The 20,461-nt window shown below is 45.2% G+C and overlaps 1 protein-coding gene across 2 annotated transcripts in view; it reads right to left on the bottom strand.

Moving 5' to 3' along the window:
• Window positions 1-8,874, bottom strand: part of lrp4 (low density lipoprotein receptor-related protein 4) — a 451,660-nt gene extending 442,786 nt beyond the window's left edge. For both annotated transcript variants that reach the window (XM_070899678.1, XM_070899679.1), the window contains exon 1: window positions 8,548-8,874. In XM_070899678.1, coding sequence (XP_070755779.1) covers window positions 8,548-8,605 — 58 coding nt within the window. In that variant the 5' untranslated portion in view covers window positions 8,606-8,874. The remainder of the gene's footprint in view (window positions 1-8,547) is intronic.
• Between the last annotated feature and the right edge of the window lie 11,587 nt (window positions 8,875-20,461).

Here is a 20,461-nt window from a genome sequence, read left to right as displayed (position 1 = left end):
ATTTTACACCTAATGACAACATCATACATAATGCATTACCTCACCTTTATTAACCCCCATTATAGCTCAAACGCAACCAGAAAAAGTTTGCTCCTGCATAAGGGTATCCTTTTTAGTTCCAGAATCGACTTATCTTTATGACCTCTACAGGCAAATTGTTGATTTATCACAAGCAATGCCATGCCAGATCTGATGACAGTTTTGGGCAGCAGATAGAAGTCCTTCGGGACCTGAGCAACTATCGAAACAAAACTTCTCACTGGACCATTGATAACCATTAGATAGAACAATTTTTCACCATTTGTCTCGACTGGATCTAAATCCAAAGGTGAAACAGCAGTGTTTGGAGTCTCTGCACCAAATTCCAGGTACCAACAGGAGTTCTTTTCTTCCTCATCTTCTCGATCTTTCCAAGTCAATCGAGCGGCCAGTCAGCATACTTCCAGAGCCCAGTCACTTGATCCAACCAGCAGGGGATGCACAAGTGCAGCTTTGATTAACCCACCTCCTAATGTTTCCTTCAGTTTCTCCCAAAACTGGGAGTTCAGCATGCGTGCAATCCTGAGTATGAATGCACTTTGAACACTTTGTAGCACAACACAATTACACCAGTCTGCTTACTAAGTCATCAGGGATCTTATATTCTTATGTGATAATTTATTTGTCTCAAATGTCTCCAAAATAGGAAAATGCAGCTACAACAACTTTATATATGATGTACATAGAATCATAGAATGGTTAAAGCACAAAAGAAGGCCATTCGGCCCATCGAGCCCGTGCCAGCTCTCAGCTAGTCCAACTCCCCCACCTTTCCCTGTAGCCCTGCAGATCTTTTTCCTTCAGATACTTATCCAACCCACTTTTGAAAGAAAAAGTGAGTCTGCACCCACCACCCTTAACCACTCGCTGCGTAAAAAGGTTTTTTCTTTTGCTGCCTATGGTTCTTTTGCCAATCACCTTAAATCTGCGTCCTCTCGACCCTTCTGCCAATGGGAACAGTTTTCCTCTACATAATCTGTCAAGACCCCTCATGATTTTGAACTCGTCGATCAAATGTCCTCTCAATCTTCTCTGCTAGAACAACCCTAGCTTCTCCAGACTATCAACATCACTGAAGTTGCTCATTCCTGGAATCATTCTCGTAAATCTTTTGTGCACCTTTTCTAAAGCCTGCACATCCTTCCTAAAGTATGGTGCCCAGAATTTGACACAATACTCCAGTTGGGGACGAACCAGTGTTTCATACAGGTTTATCATAATTTTCATACCTTTTCACTTTATACCACTATTTATGAAGCCCAGGATCCCGTAAGCCTTTTGAACTGCTTTCTTAACCTGCCCTGCCACCTTCAACAATTTGTGCACACATACCCTCAGGTCTCTCTGTTCATGCACTCCCTTCAAGATTGTACCATTTAGTTTTTATGTCCTCTCCTCATTCCTTCGACCAAAATGTATCACTTCACACTGGTCTGCATTAAATTTCATCTGCCACGTGTCCGCCCAGTTCACCAGCCTGTCTATGACTTCCTGAAATCTATCATTCTCCTCCTCACTGTTCACTATACTTTCGAGTTTTGTATCATCTGCAAAGTTTGAAATTGTGCCCTGTCCACCCACGTCTAAGTCATTAATATATATCAAGACAAGCAGTGGTCCTAGAACCAACCCTTGGGGAACACCACTGTATACCTTCTTCCAGTCTGAAAAACAACCGTTCACCACTACTGTTTCCTGTCACTTAGCCAATTCCATATCTATGCTGCCACTGTCCCTTTTATTCCATGGGCTTCAATTTTTTGCAAGCCTATTATGTGGCACTGTGTTGAATGCCTTTCGGAAATCCATGTACACTACGTCAACCGCATTGCCCCCATCAACCCTCTCTGTTACCTCATCAAAAACTCGATCAATTTGGTTAAACACAATTTGTCTTTAACAAATCCATGCTGGCTTTCCTTAATTAATCCGCCCCTATCCAAGTGATTCTTAATTTTGTCCCTGATTACTGTTTCTAAATGCTTCCACACTACCGAGGTTAAATTGACTGGCCTGAAGTTTCTGGGTTTATCTTTACACCCTGTTTTGAACAAAAATGTGTGAAACAATTCCGAGGGAACCATCTCCTTAACTCCATCCAGGAATATTTCAGGAAAATAATCTATAATGCTGAAAAGATACTGCTATCCCTAATAATGAAATAAAAATTATTCCGTCAGGGTCTCCAACAGTTATACTATTGCAAGCCACAAAAGCTAGAATCGAGTCATGCAATTTAGTAGAAATCATGATGTTATGACACCACAGCATTACGCTAGGCCCCCAAGCTAATTCAAGACAGTGACACAAAACCATAGCAGCTGTTGCTGCATTAATTTGGTGAGGTGGGGAAAATATACTGACTGGAAGTGCTATACTGTACAAATATGTTTAAGTTATAATTTTCTCTTCCGTCCTCCATTTTTTCCCCCTTATGCTTCCTCTCCAGAGAGCAGTGATTCACTTATCCATTTCCACAGATGGCACTGGCCTGTTACTGCCTCAATCAAATGGCCAATTTCCATTTAGGTGCCTGAACAGTGTCAGCAGGATATTTAAACATCAGATCAACACAGCCATGGCAAACCATATTCTATCCTCATTCAGTCTCATCTCCACCTGTGTACACTTGTCACAGGAGTCACTGAATAGCAACTGGGAGTAGAAGCCCTGACTGATTCTTCTTCTCTCCCTCTCTACCCATTGTAATGTCTCCATAGCCATCTCTTCTGTGATTGCCTAGCTCATTATAAATGTTGTTGCTTAATTTCATCCCTCAAAAAATAGTCTTTGAAAATTAACAGTCACTTTGAACGGTATTTATACACAGTTCATTTGGACCATTTTTTACAATCTCCAGAAAATTAATTTAGCTATCTGTGTTGAATAGTATTTCAACTATACCTCTAAATATCAGTAGCCATATCTATTTCTATTATATTTTCTGATTTATCATTTGATATACTCATATTAATGTTTCTCATTGAATACAAAAAGTCATCGACCCATATGGTTCAGTTTCCTATCCAGGGTCATTGCATAATTGTTGATTGGGATATGTTGTAACTCACTTGGACAGAATAAATGAACTCATTATTACCAAAAGTGCTTTTATAATTTATTTAATTAAGTTAGACAAGAGGTGAATTAAAACAAAGACAGTTCTGGAGTCACTTCCACTGCAGGCCGTGTCGGTTTAGGGACGCCACCACCTGTTGTCCAGTGCAACGTGACTGAATTGAGCCGAGGTAAAAGAGAATTCCGCAGGGCCCTACTACCCGCCAAGATTGTGATCTCATAAATTAGGCTCACCTTTATACCTAAAAGATACCATATGAGGATCTAAATGGAACATTCAAATCCATATTGAACCGAAAGCATGTCCTTGAGCGTTACCAATACCAGACACTCAGCTCGAAGCTTGACTCCGAATGATTTGGTAATTAACCCCTTCTGGGCAGATTCCCCATGTAGTGGGTGTAACAATATTTTTGCATCTTAGCTTCCACTTTCAACTCCAAAATTGTAATCATCGCACTCTCATTTTCGTCTTGTATTTTCTTTATATTTTGCATATTGTGTTTAAAGACAACAGAAATTGACATCTTTTAATAGTTAAAAGGGGTGAAATTGCCCTGCGTCCCGATTGGGGTGGTAACTAGCTGGGGCCGGGACTTTCTGCCACTTCCTTTGGGGGCGGTCCCCAGGGTGCTACTGGGGCGGTGAATCAAGCGCTACGCTGATGCTTCAAAGCCCCTCCCCTTCACTTAAGAGGAGGGCCACGGTGCATTCTGCAAGGCCTGGTATGGCCTCCACTAGACCACCAGGGCAGCGAGCGACCAGGCCTGCAGCCTGGCTCCTAAAACAGGGAGCCGGGCTGCGCGATGGCAGCCTGGACCATGCTAGGGCCACCATCCCGGAGCCGACCTGAGAGTCGGCAATCCAAAAAAGATGGCGGTTCGGGCTCTGGCGCCCTCCCCTATAAGTAGCACCCCGAGAGCAGATGTTGCCTAGCATCACGACCCGCGAAGCTGGCGTTGACATCTGCTCCCGCCAGCCTCGCGGCCTGCGGGCAATTTCCCTCACGGGGCGGTAAGGGGTAGCCGCACATGGCGATGACCTCCAAAAACTCCCGAGCAATTTCCTGGGAACCGGTAGCGCATCCCCAGCAAATCGTCTCTTCCGCCCTGTTAGTGCCCCCCAGAGGTGCTGACAGATGTCTAAAAAAGGGGGCAATTTCGCCCAGTGTTTTAATATAGTTGCACAATAATTCAGATGTAATTAATTCCTTGCATTTTAGGCATTTATTTTTCTATAAACAGTCTCTACAAGGACGATTTGACATAAAGCGTCAACACTGCACGATGAACATGGTAGGAAATAATGGGCTACATTTTGGCCACCATTCTGCACTGTTCTTTTGGCGTATACAGCTTTTTTTTGGAGCAGAAAATAATCTGCAAGTTTGGCCAAAGTTTCTGTGCCGTTCTAAAGTAGGTACGTCCAATTTTTTGAGTTCCCGATTTTTTTTTACGTCACTGGGGGCGGAACCTGCCGTGCGTGCCACTTCTGGCTATTTCAGCGAGTTTGGCGAAGTACGATTTTTTTCTAAAACGGCTCCCTGCACCCTTGTGAAAAATCTTCCCGACACATAAGGAAATCGGCGCAGAGAAGAGAAAATCGGCGGAGAGAAGACGCCATTGTTCAGCAGAGCTGAAGACAGGGCAGGTAGGTGGGTCCTTTCGGCCTGGTATAGGTGCGGGCCGGCCCACTGCCATCCCTGGCCGAAAGGACCATGCACCTCTTTGGCTGAGATTAATTATCTCACCTGGTCAAGGCACTGGAGAATGGATGGTGTCCGTGCATTCACACTAAGTGAGCCAGAGCCTCCAGAAGAGGAGAGAAAATAAGGAGGGGGCGGGGGAAAGAAAGAGAAGTTTAAGTGTTACAAATCCTGTGGGTTGCTCATGATAAGTCAGATAGTAAACGGGCGGGCCGGTGCGGGGTCCTTTCGGCCCCAGATGGTAGCGGTTTAAGTTTCCAGCCCAGCCTTTCATCGGTTTCAATTTCCAACCTCAGCCCTGCTGAGTGTCCCTCATTACCCTAGCAACATCCGTTTTTGGCGCAGGACTTAAGCTCCGCCCACAAAGCTTAAGGCCAATCTGTGCCGCTCCAAATTCAAAGTTAATTCCAGCGAAACTTGAATTTCTTTTTGGCGCATTTGGGCCACTAAAAAATCGGACGTACCTCTTCAACTGCGCCAAAAATCACCCATGTGGAAAATTGAGCCCAATATCCCCGCATGTGTAAAAGTACAGCGCACTGGCTTACTGCAACTCGCTGGGCGCTAGGACCCCGAAGAAGCTTTTTTCTTGCCCTTGATCTAACTGGGGTTTTCAAAGTGAGTTCCTGTAATACAACAGCTGAAGGCTTTACACCAAGGCAGCAGGAGAATTCCACGACAGAAATTCTTTACACTGTATTAATATACATGATGGAACCTGGGGAGATACAGGCACCGTGGTGCCAGAGACTGACTCAGACCGAGCTTGACTGGAGCCAAAGTTGGAACTCTGTCGCTTCATTCACGCTTTTTACTGACCTTCCTTTAAAGTCACACATATCTGTGAACAAGTTTATTTTATTTTTGTAAATGATATTCAAGTAGCAATCAAACAATTTACAGTATTAAATAATTGGTATTATTCATAGAGAATGAATCTTAAGACCCGGAACTACATGAAGCTAAGAAGTTAGTTATATGAAGGCAATCGATGACACTAGGCAAATGGGCATGACAGGATGATGATTTATTGTAGTGGTGTTAATACTGCGATTCGATAACGGTAAGAAGTGTTATTTTAAAACCCAACCCCACCGCTAACAGTGTTGGTTGGTTTTATCAATCTTTCTCCGTTCCAGGCGATGGAGCAATTCTTCCTCCAGGTATAATTTTTTCCCAAAACACAGCAGGAAAAGGCAACCTCACGTAAGACAGGTGCGATACTAAATAAGATCGCAGCAGCCCGGCTTTCAGTTCTGGCAATGGGAGGTCTTAAAATAAATATTTGCACTCAAAACGTGTGGCGCATATTCAAATGGAGCCAGCAGGTGGACGCACCTCATACGGGAACTCTTCAGACTAATATCTAATCATTCTCTATTCTTATTTCAGACTCCAGCTTCCGCATATTTTGCTTTTTATAATAATATCTGGCATTTGGAATTGAAACAAGTCAGTGGGGAAATTTACCGTTCTCCCTATTGGTGATGCGCAGACCCTCTCTTAAAATGAAGTTTTCAAATAGCTGTGTGTGTCCGGTTAGATCAAATGAATGCCAACACACTTGACTTGTAATGAAACCATTATCCTCCCCGAGACAACTCTTCTATTGCAATGTCCTCGATAACAAAAGGAGGAATTGCTCATTTTCTTGGCAAAGCCGACGGTCCTCTGAACAGAATCGACTGGGATCTTTAACCTTCAAACTCCACATTTTTGCTCAGAAGATGGATCGGAGTGAAACTTGACTGGACAGTGAGGATCGCGGAGTAGCAGCGGGTCAACTGCTGTTCGATATAAAATATAATCCGTGTTTGTCTGTCTGACGAACAATGTTTAAGAGTTGTAACAATTTCAGAGAGCTGTATTTTGGTGCGTGGGTGGGGAAAGGCAAATAAATGACTTTAAACGGAACATAAACATCTGCCTTGGATAGCCCCGTGGTTACAAAGTGACTTGGTGCTTCTTGTTTATTGTAATTCCAAGTTTAAACAACTAAAATGTAACTTTGTTAGTGTAGCTATTTTATATTAAACATCCCCTTTAGTTGTTGGACGTTTTTGAAATGGGTTTGACAGAAGCGCATTCTATCTGTTAGGAGTGCTTTGATAATTATAGTCAGAAGGCTGGTAATTACAGTCCGACAACGGAAATGATCGAGTCTCGTTTCCCCGGCATCCCAGCGCTGCTCAGACAAAGCAAAGGAATCAAGAGAAGTTCAATTGGAAAACGCAATCCATTCCGCATGGTTATTTGCTTGCTCTATCTGGAAGTGCGATGGTATTCCAGATAATGCATTTATAGAGCAGTGTCCCCACTCGTTCCGCTGGTGTTAAAAGCTGTTGTAATCCTTTGTCTTTCCAACAGATAAAGACTGAGCTGGCGCCTGCATATTTAATCGTGCTGCAAGAAAAGGGAGGAGAAATGCTACAGTCTGCTGGAGAGTTTATCTCTGCCCCTGATCGGCAAAGTAAACTGAACGCACAGGGTCTCCTTTCAAACCGAGCGGCTTGTCAGTGTCACACAATTTTAAACTCAACTAAGCAGAACAATTCTGACGGACTGGCTTAAGAATAAAGCGGCACGCAGTTGGATTTTGCGAAATGCAGAGTTTCGGCGGGGTTAGCAGCTGTCAGTTATGTAGAGACGCCCCAAGCAGCGATGGAACTAGCCTTTTAATCTGACCGCCTAACACATTCGGCTACTGGAAAGACATACAATGCTGTACTTTTAAAGGGGTCTGGCCTTTTATTCGGCTGCGGGGGGTGGCGGGTCAAACTCTGTCTAAGTTAAGTAGCGTCGCAAAGCTAGTTTTAAAATAAAGTAGATGCACTGGACACACAGAGCACTTTGAGTGTAATATTGGAACTGGGTACATGGTCCTGCATCGCAACTGCTTCCTAGTTAGGACTTCACAGTTCATGTTAAATCCCACCAAAAATGTGAATGTTATCTTTTGCGGATGATCTCCATACGGTTTTATTGTAGAGGCGTGTGCTATATACGCGGGGGCGACCTTTCTGTAAAATGCCCCGCTGAACCCCGGTTTTATGAAGTAAAAGCTGTTTTGCCTGTTCGGAGTGAGTGTCGCGCTTTGCCCTCCATGCCTGAACCCAAGCTCTCTCATTCCGAACGCATACCAGTCCTGATCGCGGCTGCTGTTACAACATGCAAGGTGTTGAAAACCTGCACACGAGAGGAACTTTTCTGCCTCGCTACTTTCGTGCAGAGCGCCTGAACGTACATGGCTCAGAGCGAACCTCCGAGTGTAACCCCCTTCTCCACACATCTGCCGAAATCCAGCATCCTTTCTCGCAAAAACTAATGTGCAAAACTCGAAGCGATCGGTCCTTTTTTTGGGGAGGGGAGAGACAAAGAACCGAGCATACATGTTTCAAAACGTATATAAACTTTTGTTTTGTTCTTCAAACAACTTTAAGCTGATAAAGACAAGCTCACTTTAGCCCCCCGTGCCTGTAGTTTCTCTGTATAACTCTGCAAGGTTGGAATGGAAGTCAGTAAGGTGTTAAGTGACACACATGCAGAACACAGACACGCCGCATGCCTACGGGCAAGTACGGGGCATCACTTCGGTCCTTGTATCGTCCATAGACCTCACTGACTGTTGCACATCCACTTTGCAAACTCCACGGCTGCATCCCTCTCTCCCTCCCCAGAAACACACACTGTGAGAAGTAACACTGATAGGGCTGGGAAGGTCTTACCTTGGTCGTGTAGCACAGTAGCAAGCAGGAAGCCAAAAAGCAGCGCAACAGGCTGCATTATGATCTTGTCTCACTCTTGAAGATTTGTTTTGTTTTAACCAGAACTTTTTTGAAAAAAAAGAGGGGGGAATGTATCTTAAAGGTTTCGGAAAGCAGGCAGGAAGAGATCGTCAGATCATGGCTGGCGGCATCAGGCTGGTGGTTGCTGTTAATAACTTTTCCTTACTCTCTGAGAGGTAAACTTGAAAGCGACACGGCTGCTGGGTGACACTGGCGAACCGACAGCACTCTGCCTGCTCCGTCCGCTTGCGCGGCGATTATTTCTCGCATGGACTGATCAAAAGGAACATGGGCCGCACCACTTCGTCCACAGGGGGAGGAGAGTTAACAAACGGCGAGACGATTGAGACAGCGGTGAACGTCGCCGGGCGCGGAGGCATGCCAGTTCTACGTATTTTGGCAGCAGTAGCAAGTTTCTCAATTCGGGTGTAATTAATATTTCACAGTGCTTGCATTTCGGCGTCTCTTGCTACACTGCGCCCCCCGAAGACACTTGCTGAATGTAAGAAGCTTTCCAATCCTAAACTTGCTTCACTCAGTCGCCAGCCCAAATGGCAGAGTCAGAGACAGGAGATAGCAATTGCCAAAAAGGGACATTTAACATTTTTTAAGTGTTCTTTTGATATCTATAAGTTACACTTAAAAACTACTCAAAGCATTTGTGCACACCGGAGTTATCCATCAATAATACAAGAAAGCAGATTTGGGATGGAAATTTATTGTAAAGTATATAAAGCACAAATAAGAATTAATAGCATCAACAACTTACATATAGTGCCTTTAATGTAGTAACACATCTCAAGGCGCTTCACAGGAGCGTTATCAAACAATTTTAAGGAGATATTACGACAGGTGACCAAAAGCTTGGCCAAAGAGATAGGTTTTAAGGAAGGTCTTAAAGGAGGTAGAGAAGCAGGGAGGTCTAGGGAGCGAATTCCAGAGTTTAGGGTCCAGGCAGCTGAAGGCATGGCCGCCAATGGTGGAGCGATGAAAGTTGGGGATGCGCAAGAGGACGGAATTGGAGGAGCGCAGAAATCATGGAATGTTGTAGGGCTGGAGGAGGTTACAGAGATAGGGAACAAAGTTTGTGGTGGAGACCGAAGACAATGGCTTCGGTCTTACCAAATTTAATTGAAGGAAATTTTTGCTCATCCAATACTGAATGTCAGACAAGCAGTGTGACAAATCGGAGGCAGTGGAGGGGGCGAGAAAGGTGGTGGTGAGATATGTGTCAACTTACATGTGGAACCTGATGTTTTTTCACAGCACACAGGAGGCCATTCAGCCCATCACACCTGTGCTGGCTCTATGAAAGAGTTATTCAATTAGTTCCACTCCCTTCCTCTTTCCTTACAGCCCTGCATGTTTTTCCTATTCAAGTATATATCTAATTTCTTTTTAAAGTAACTATTGAAACTGCTACCCCCACCCTGCCTGATAGTACCTTCCAATCAAATTCCTGATCTCAGGTGTGCTATTAGGGGAATGTACCAACACAAGTTAGTCCCCTCCCACAAGATGGGGAAAGTGAGGCGAAGCACTAAGCCAGTGACTAATTAAAGAGCAGTAGTCAAGACTTAGTCAACTTGTCTGCTGAATACCCCCTCCAATTTTCTCCAATCATCTCCAAAAGGTGCTGACTCCAGTTGATGTATGGTTACACGCGGGCTCAGTGATCCTCTAATTCACCACCCAAGTGTCAATTCCTCATGCATGAGTCTCGAATTTTAAGTGTTTGTAGGCAATTTAACTGAGGGGCCATTTTTTCTGGCAATCTAATGGCAACAATATTCTATTAGTGCCTGGGCATAGGCTTCTGATGAATATTGATGTTGTCAACAGTGGCAAGTAGGCCAGAGCTTTCTTGAATGACAACACTTCTGTCACATTTTCCAGCCTTCCTCATCAATTGCTTACTCTAGTTTAGCTCAAAAGCTAATTTTCAACTTCTACCATGGCCTTGCCTTGCTATATGTGCAACCTCTGCTGGCCTCAAGCCCCTCTCACTCCCTTTTTTCCTTTGGCTTTGACCTTTTCTTCATCTCTCATCTTTTTATGCCACCATTGGAGGTGGAGTATTCAGCCATTTCATGCCAGACTCGGGCACTCTCCCACCCTTTCTGCTTCTCTCTCTGCGTTTAAAACCTTCTTCAAAATACATCTTTTTCACTAAGTTTTCAGTCCCCCCCGCCTGCGTTTCTTTCTCCTTTGCCCTATGTAAAGTGCCTTGTGACATTTTCCTATTAAACAAGCAAGTTGTTGTTCAAGTTGCATAGACTTCAACATACTATAAGGTTTGAACCTGCTGTGTAGAAGAAAGGATAGAAATACATTTGCTTTGTGCACAAATTTTGGCATTCCAATTAACAATATTTTAGTCCTGCACAAGAAATGTAGACAAAAAGTGGCAGCCATCATATTGATTAAGGTTTTGCTTCGGTGTACCTGGTGGCTACCTGAAATGAATGCTGGTCTTACTAAATATTTAAAGAGGGGTCCTACACTTGTATTAGGTCCCTTTTGAGAAATTGGTTCCTGGGAGTTTTTGATTCATTCATGCTTCAGACCTTGCAGAGAAACATGTGCTATCACATAAGAAGCAGGCAGAAGCAGTGATATTTAATGGGTTCCCCAGTCCCCACTTCCATTAAGTTAAGTCTCTGGATTGTTGTTTTTGGATGCTGGGGATTTTTGGTGCCATTGTTTTGCCTGCTTTGGCTGCGTTAGGGAAGTTTCTGATACAAAAGAGCTATTGGAGAGCTGATATTTGGCTGCAGCTGCACTGTTTTGCTTCATTGGCTGAAGGGGTCACTGAAAAGCTGGGAATATTGCTGAGATTATCACTGAGGCTGCCACAGCAGCAGAAACAGCAGCAGTCGCAACAGTCATCATCATAGGCAGTCCCTCGGAATCGAGGAGGACTTGCTTCCACTCCCAAAGTGAGTTATTTGATGGCTGAACAGTCCGATACGAGAGCCACAGACCCTGTTACAGGCAGGACAGACATTCGTCGAGGGAAACTGTCGGTGGGGCTGGTTTGCCATGCGCTCCTTCTGCTGCCTGTGCTTGTCCTCTTCATGCTCTTTGCGTTGAGATTCGAAGAGTTCAACGCCCTCCCGGATGGACTTTCTTCACCTCGGGCAGTCTGCGGCCAGGGTCTCCCAGGTGTCAGTGGTGATGTTGCAATTTACCAGGGAGGCTTTGAGGGTGTCCTTATAACATTTCCGCTGTCCTCCTTTGGCTTGTTTGCCATGAAGGAACTCCGCATAAAGCATTTGCTTAGAGAGTCTCGTGTCTGGCATGCGAACTATGTGACCTGCCCAGCGAAGCTGATCAAGTGTGGTCAGTGCTTCAATACTGGGAATGTTAGCCTGGTCGAGGACACTGATGTTGGTGCGCCTGTCCTCCCAGGGGATTTGCAGGATCTTGCGGAGACATCGTTCGTGATATATCTCCAGCGACTTGAGGTGCCTTCTATATGTCGTCCATGCCTCAGATCCATACAGGAGGGTGGGTATTACTACAGCCCTGTAGACCATGAGTTTGCTGGTAGATTTGAGGGCCTGGTCTTCAAACACTCTTTTCCTTAGATGGCCGAAGGCTGTGCTGGCGCACTGGAGGCGATGCTGAATCTCCACATCAATGTCTGCCCTTGTTGATAAGAACATCCCGAGATGTGGGAAATGGTCCACGTTGTCCAGGGTCGCACCGTGGATCTTGATGACTGGGGGGGCAGTGCTGTGTGACGAGGACAGGCTGGTAGAGGACCTTTGCCTTACGAATGTTAAACATAAGGCCCATGCTTTCATATGCCTCAGTGAAGACATTGACTATATCCTGGAGTTCAGCCTCTGAATGTGCACAGACGCAGGCATCGTCCGCATACTGCAGCTCAACGACAGAGGTTAGCGTAATCTTGGATCTGGCCTGGAGGCGACATAGGTTAAACAGCTTCCCACTGGTTCTGTAGTTTAGTTCCACTCCAGCGGGGAGCTTGTTGATTGTGAGGTGGAGCATGGCGGCGAGGAAGATTGAGAAGAGGGTTGGAGCGATAACGCAGCCCTGTTTGACCCTGGTCCGGACGTGGATTGGGTCTGTAATGGGTCACAATTGGCTGAAGGGGTCTCTAAAAAGATGGGAATATTGCTGAGATTATCACTGAGGCTGCCACAGCAGCAGAAACAGCAGCAGTCGCAACAGTAGGAAGCACAGACCTGTGGAAGCTCAAAGAAAAGGGCAATGGACACAAGGACAAAGGAAGCCTTACAGCATGTGGGTGTCTTGCAACGAGATGTCTTACTTCGACATGATGGAGGAGCAATGTATGAGGAAGCTGTGTTTTAGCAGGCAGGCAGTCCTGTGTCACCTGTTGCAGTAGGAATGTAGCCAAACACCAAGGCATACACAGCACTGCCTGTAGCTGTGTAGGCCCTCAATTTCAATGCCACAGGCTCAATCTAGGTTGCAACAGATGACATAAGCAACTTCAGTCAGTTTGCTGTCCAAACAGCCATCAACCAGGTGACATACGTTCTCTTCACAAGGAGACCACAATACATCACCTTCCCAATGCAAACTACTGATCAGGAAGAGATAGGTCTCAATTTGTCCAAATCGCTGGATTTTTCCAGGTGCAAGGTGTAATTGACTGCACACATGTTGCCCTGTGTTGTTTCCGTTCAGAACCAGCCTTGTTTTATAACAGGAAGGGGTTCCACTTCCTGAATGTTCAGCTGGTACAGTGAATAATGCAGGTTTGTTCCGGTTTTCCCAGCAGTAGTCATGATGCCTTCATACTGCACCAGTCCTCAATCCACCTTCTTAGACCCAGATTAGCTGGTGTCAGGCTGGTTCTTTGGAGGCAGTGGGCATCCCCTCTACAATGGATTCAAACATATGTCAGAAACCTGGGCACACATGCTGAGAGCCAATACAATGGGAGCCACACAGAAACCAGAGCTCTCATTGAACAAACCACAGGTGTCCTCAAGCAAAGGTTCCGGTGTCTGGACTGATCTGGAGGGGTCCTGTAATGTAGTCCCGAACGAGTTTCCAGATTTGTCATTGTTTTCTGAATGCTACTCAGTTATACCATTCAGAGGGCCAAGTCTTGCAGCTACCACGGAAGGAAAAAGTGCAGAAACAAAATGAAAAAGGAGATTAGGAAAACCTAAGGCTGAGCAGTAATGCCTGCTGCCAGAGCTGTAAGGCAACAAATTATTGAGGAGAGATTCTCCTAAGCAAACCTTCCCACCAGCACACCAATAGTCCCACCATTTGACCCATTCCCTCCAACTACCTTCTGAATGGCCTCCAGCACTACTACCTCATGGGTGTTCCTCTTACATAACTTATAATAATATAAAGACCAATGTCAATGCAATAAAACCCCTCTTCACTTAACCATACACATTGTGGATTTTTAAAAACTTTTCCTTCTCTAAATATTGAAATGAAATCATCCCAAGTGCAATTCCTTAGTGTATGCCCTCTAAGCTTTTGTACCTATTCTGGTGCTCCTACGAAATAGTTCCTCTGTCACACGAGCCTGCTGCTCATCCACTGAGGGTACTCAGGATGTCTGTGGAGGGTGACCTCGAGGAGCTCAGGCCCTTGAAGGCCCAGAAGCAGACTGCTCGGTCTCAGTGTGGGCCAGGGCGGTCTGGGTCAGCTGGTTGTGTGGAGCCAACAAAGGCACTGGGTCAGATGCTGGTAGGGAAGCAGGCATTCTGTCATCCTGATCGGACAGCATGAGCCTCTCCCATGGAGCCAATGTCACTGTCATGGGACTGCGCCTCGAGACTCCCTCTGCTCTGTGCGAGAACAGAGTGAAGGAGTGTAGTGGTGCTGTGGAACCTATCCATGTTCTCCACACTCCTAGCCATGCTCTCCTTCATGGATTGAAAGGCTGAGGAGATGCTAGACCTCAATGGTGGCAGTCTGAAAACACAGCAAAGCTGTCAGAGCTATCACCAGAGGCTCTATCATTGCAGGCCTACTGCAGTTATCCTAGAGCTGACCACGTGCTGCATGGTTGACTACATGGTTTCACTGCCATGCTGGACGACCCCACATGAACTAGAACTGAACTGTTCCATGTTCTCTGGCATTGCATGCAAGCTCACTATCAGGCTGCCCAGTGCAATTAATGGTCCTGGTGAATAGAAATCAGTCTTTTAATGTAGGTTATGCCCTCGAGATCTTCATCTGTGCTCTCTGCAGTAGGGCTAAGATGCAAGCTCTGACTCTGGAAAGTTGCTTCCTCGACCGTCCCATCCCCAGTCTGTGAAGGTGAGATTTCAGTGAGAAGGAAAATAGCATCCTCCAATCTTGCCAGGCCTCTGACGAGATTCAACCCCACGATTTGCATGATATCCTCCTTAACTGGAGAGAGAACCTGCCGCTCTCCTTCCTCCTGTCCTCATCTTCACTCTACTATTGTTTGTAAGCCTGCCCTGCCAGAAAGAAGGGAAAGTGTTGGTAGCCTAGCGAGATGCTTTGAGGATGTGCATGTCAAGGTAGAATAGTGCTGCTGGTATGTGAAGGGTGGCAGAGGAGGTCAATGCAGTAATAGTGATGAGAGTAGGAGGTGCAGAGTGTGAGGAACAGATGAAGATGGAGTACAGTGTGCGGGAATGATTGGAGGAGAATGGTGGTAATCTGGAGATAAACGGGGTGTGAGTGTTGGGGATTCAGGTATTGCTGAGTTACGCAGAGAGTGATGCAAGATAGGAGTTAGGATTTTATCTTATCAATCCTAGCCCGGTGATTTGAACTTTACCCTCATTGTAGCCAAATCCCGGGGACGATGCTCCTGGTGCTATTGCATCTGCCACCTGTGCCCACTGCTGATGAGCAGCTTGATGGGATATCTTCCTACTGCCTGGTGGAAAAAGGACATTCCTCCTCATGTAGACCTCCTCCACAAAAACTTCCAGTGATGCACCGGAGGAGCAGGGACTCCTTGAAGCTTTTTCTTGGCGTGCCATGTTCAGAAGTTGCTTTCAAGTTGCCTTCAGCCAAAATGCACCTTCCCTTTATGAGATGCAGACTGCCTTTAAGTAGCATCAGAGATGCCCGATAGTCATGCTCCACCCCCTCCCCCGCCCCCTGCAACCCCTATTGAGGTCTACTTTATAACAATTATGGGCCCTAATAAATATTACTTTATAATTCTGCCCACGTGATTAGGCTAACGCTGCCTGCACAGCGCCAATTCTGGGCCTGAAAACGGGCCCAAACAGATTTCTGCCACAAACAGTATTACTATTATATGGGTACAGTTATGTTTTGGGCTACTAACCAGTATTTTAATTCGTGCCTCATAACACAAATCCACTTCCTCACTCTCTATGAACCTGACTGTGACCATATAACTGGGTGGCAGTTAGAACTGGGGACATAGTTTCAGCACCTTGAACTGAACCCAGTCAAGCAGACATTAGGTGCTTTTCTAACTGCCATCCAATCCAACTTCACAAACAACAACCCCACTCATACAAAGCAGAAGGTGGCCTTGTTTTTGTAATACAATTGATAGCACACCACAGACAACTGCAGATCTATCAAATTGATTGGAAGTAGCAATGCCCCTCCCCACTAAGGACATCCTCCCCCACTAAGAGGATTAAGCCCCTCCATAACTCTGAGTGAACAAAGAGGACAACCCCCATTTCCCCATGAAGAGTGCAAGTAGTTCTGATCAACCCCCACCCTCCCTAATGAGCGCGATTGGGAGCTACTCTCAGCCTAATTCACTAGTCAGCTCCTCTTCCCGCCGCCCCCCCCACCCCACCCCACACACTGAGCAGCACCTTCCCCCACTTAGCAATTGAAGATAATGATCCAAACTTACCTTAAATGTCCTTTTCTGGTCCAGGATCCTCTTCAAACAATGGTTTATCTGCTCAGGTCAGAGTTAATATTGAAGTTGGGATCCGATGTTGTAATTGGACCTTGATCTACATATTTAAAGAAGGTTGCAGTTATTTGCACTGTCAAAATGGCCACATTGTTTTTGATTGGGTCTCCATTGTCACATGACCTGATTGCTGATTGGACCCTTGGAGGATAAGCCACACCCAGAAGTTTCTCTGGAATGTATAACTGGAACCGCCCAGCCCAAGTTCTGACTGACTTTGCAAAATGTAATTCGATCCATTCTGACTTCTGAAGCCAGAGAGGATAGATCTCCACCAACCCAGCAAAATCCTCCCTCAGCCGAAGTCCCTTACCCCAGCGCAAGTGCATGCCTCCCCCAGCCGAAGTCCCTTACCTCAGCGCAAATGCATGCCTCCCCCAGTCGAAGTTCGTTGCTTTTCGAAAGCTATCCCAAAAGCCCTAGTAGCTGCCAATAGCCACTGACCAAAATGACAAGGAAATAATGTAAAATATGTAATGAAACTTATTGACAATAAAAGACAATCAAGTTGCATTGTACAAAACTCTCCAAACATGATTAACAAGCAAAAATCACAACTTTCGAGCAACACTACAAAGCAAGCAAACGCGGTCGCAGCTCGGTTTTGCATTTTTCACAGTCAAAACGGTCGGAGGATCAGCAGCGCTGCTCGGTCGGAGTCGGAGGCTCGGAGGATCAGCAGTTCGGTTGGAGTCGGAGGAACAACGCGGTCAATTGAGGAACAATCTGGTCAATTGCAGGGCCCCACTTCCGGTTCCGGTTTTGGGCGGGAGGCGTTGGAGGTGGAGTCTAGAGGACACAGGCGCAGGAGGACAGTAAAAGAACAGTGCAAATAGTCACAATGTTTAAAGAAGGATCTGCCAGCTTCAGGGCGGTGTCTTTGTAGACTGCTCAGAAAAGCAGGTTAAAATGGAAGACAGGTGGGTATATCACCCAGCCAATTTTAAATGCCCCCCACCCAGTTTCTGCCATGTAGCTAGGGTGAAAATGACTCCTCATGTCGCACTGCACCAGCAGTGTCATTGCTTACCCTCCTGTGTTGTGACATTAATATTCAGTGCTGTTTTTGAACTGTCAATGTTTTGGGGTGCTGTCAGCTTTATTGAAGTTGTCAGCTTTCTCTAGTTTTACATGAGACAGAACACCACAGGTCCCCATTGCCTCTCTCCCGCAAAGCAGTACAGCAAGAAATGAACCGACAGAAGTCGGACCATCAGTTCCCAGTTATGTCTCTCTCCTCTTTGATGCAGCCTGGGAAAATAACGGTAGCAGACTTTTACTCATAATCAGTCAAAACTGTCAATCAAATAGTTTTAAAAGCCTGGTACAGTAGGAAATTGGCCAATGACAACCTGGTGATTAAGCTTTTAAAAAATGTCATCTGACAGAAAGAATGTAAACAACTAGCTATTTGTCCTCCATTCATTATCTGATTAATTGCCAGATCAGATAACCTGGTTGTCGCAGCCTGCCTATCGCTCCATCATCCTGCAAAAAATAAGATGAGAAAAATTCCATTTGACATTGTCATACTTTTTCCTCACTTGTAATTAGAAACATCAGAGAAAAACATCCCCAACGTTTCACTACTTTAATGTTTATGCATCAGGATTGCTGTAGTCCCAAGCGAGACAACTGCATAAGTATTTCAGACCTTCCCCCATACAAAGAAATGCAGACTGCTCTCCCTACAGCAGTCAGAGAGGACACAATTAAAATTTCACAGTACTGGCAAGCTATAAATCCAAATTTTAAAAATGTGTAATGTGGAGATTCTTATAATTTGAAACAGGGAATAACTTTGTTCTGTGACACCTACTTTACAATTAAAGATGTTTTCCAATGATCTCATAATTTCTTTACATAAGAATTACAGACAAAATAATAGATTAGTTCCTCAGGGGCATGAGTCAGGAGTCTGTATGAATAGAATTTATTATTATATTTACAGTGCTTTGCCGTGCATGTTTTATTAGTCAAGGTCGGATATATTCAAAATGATCAAAGTTTAAAACAAAACATTTCTCCCTGAATATTGATGTTGAAGTCATTTTTATTCTTTAAGTTACTGAATCTCCTTTGTGTTTTCATTATTCAAGTTCCTAAATGTTTTCTCATGCATCGTGTATATATGACAAAATTTAATTTGAGGAATCTTAGGCAACACAGTATATTTTAGTTCTAATACTGGAATAAAATGAAAAAAAAGCTTTAATCTCAGCGTCATTTTACTGTAGTCTTCAAGAGTTAAATAAAGAGAATCAACAAGGCCAGCAGAAATCAGCAACCCATTTTTTTTCTGAACCCATTCAAATTATAATTTGGAGTTCATCTCAAACTTTACCACAACTATAATTCTGAGCAAATGATATATTTGTAAAGAGTGGGGTATTTTCTGGGAAAAATGCAACTTGCTTAGTTCTAAATTGTATCCCAATTGGCTTATGAGAAAAAGCAGTTTGTCTGTTTAAGAGATAAACTACAGCTGGTGGTAAATTTAAAATATGAGCCTGTTTTTGATGTACGTTAATGACATGGGGCCAGACTTTCCATAAAGGCCCTCAACGCCCAATTGCCTGCTGAGAAGGATTACTAACGCTCGGCAAAAATAACGGGTGAGAATTTCCATTTTGAGGGTAAAGGTGTGTGAAACTGATTGCCTGGCGAAAAAAGTCAGCATTGCACATTCATTCTCGGCGGTCTCTCAGCGGATAAGTGGAAAGTTAGCCAAATGGACGGTCGTTACCAGAATGGACGGTAAGTACCAAAATTTAGGCCGAAGCTGGGCCTACCGGGGGGGGGGGGGCGGAAACCTAAAGAAAAAAATTATCATTATTAAAAAAAAACATTCCCAAGACAGTTTTAAGCCTAATCGCAGTGGTAAAATGTTACATAATTAAAATAACCTTACACTTACCTTTCTTTGCCGGGTCCCCCCTTTACCGCCCTGTAAAAGCAGATTTTACGGGCGGGCCTCTCGACGGATGAGCCCAAACTTATGTCCTGGCGGTTATTCTCGGTATTGTTCGTGGGCGGTCTGGTCCCGGAGGGCGACTTCTGATTTGGACGATAACAAGGAAAAAACCTGCGTGCAAACTCTCGCTGGACAAAAAAAACCAGCTGTAACGCTGAGAAAATCGCCGACAATGAAGCTGAAAGTCTGGCCCTTGGACTTGAGGGTACAGGGCACAATTTCACAATTTGCTGATGACACAAAACTTGGAAGTGTAATAAACAGTGAGGAAGATAGTAAAAGATAATAATAGACTTTAAGAGGACGCAGTCATCATAGGCAGTCCCTCAAAGCGAGGATGACTTGCTTCCATGCCAAAAAGGGATGAGTTCACAGGTGTTTCAATGAAGGACCTAATATTCCAGATTCCGAACTACAACTTGAAGGGTGGAAGCTGCCCTGTGTGTGAATTTTTTTAACGTGTGCTGGCCGTTGCACATCAGCCACCACACGGGCTTGACAGAGCCAGGTCTTGGTCCAGTGGCAAGGATTACCCAAGACAACTGGAGACCAGCCCTTCTGCATGGACCTAGTGCACACATATCGCAGTGTGGGCTGGCCCATGCTGCCCCTGGGCCCTCGGTTTTTCTGGGCCCCAAACTCACGCCTCTCCTGGGTCCCGATCACTTCCCTCCACAATCTCTCGCCGCTCCTTCGCCCCTCCTGCTGTGCCTGCCCGCACTGCAATCACGACCTGGCTTTGCAGCCGTCGCCCTCCTGCAGCAGCAAGCGCTGCTTCCTGCAGTGGTATGTCTCCGCACGCTGCTCCCTCCAATGGCCCCGACCTGCTGATGGTCTTGCAGGCCGGGACCGCGCCGGAGAACATAGACAGGCTAGTGGAATGGACGGATGCATGGCAGATGAAATTCAATGCTTAAAACTGTGAGGTGATATACTTTGGTAGGAAGAATGAGGAAAGA

The sequence above is a fragment of the Pristiophorus japonicus genome, chromosome 14 (assembly GCF_044704955.1).
Source record: "Pristiophorus japonicus isolate sPriJap1 chromosome 14, sPriJap1.hap1, whole genome shotgun sequence".
Taxonomy (NCBI): Eukaryota; Metazoa; Chordata; class Chondrichthyes; family Pristiophoridae; genus Pristiophorus; species Pristiophorus japonicus.
Note: the sequence above shows the minus strand (reverse complement) of the source record. Positions and strands in the feature narration are given on the sequence as shown.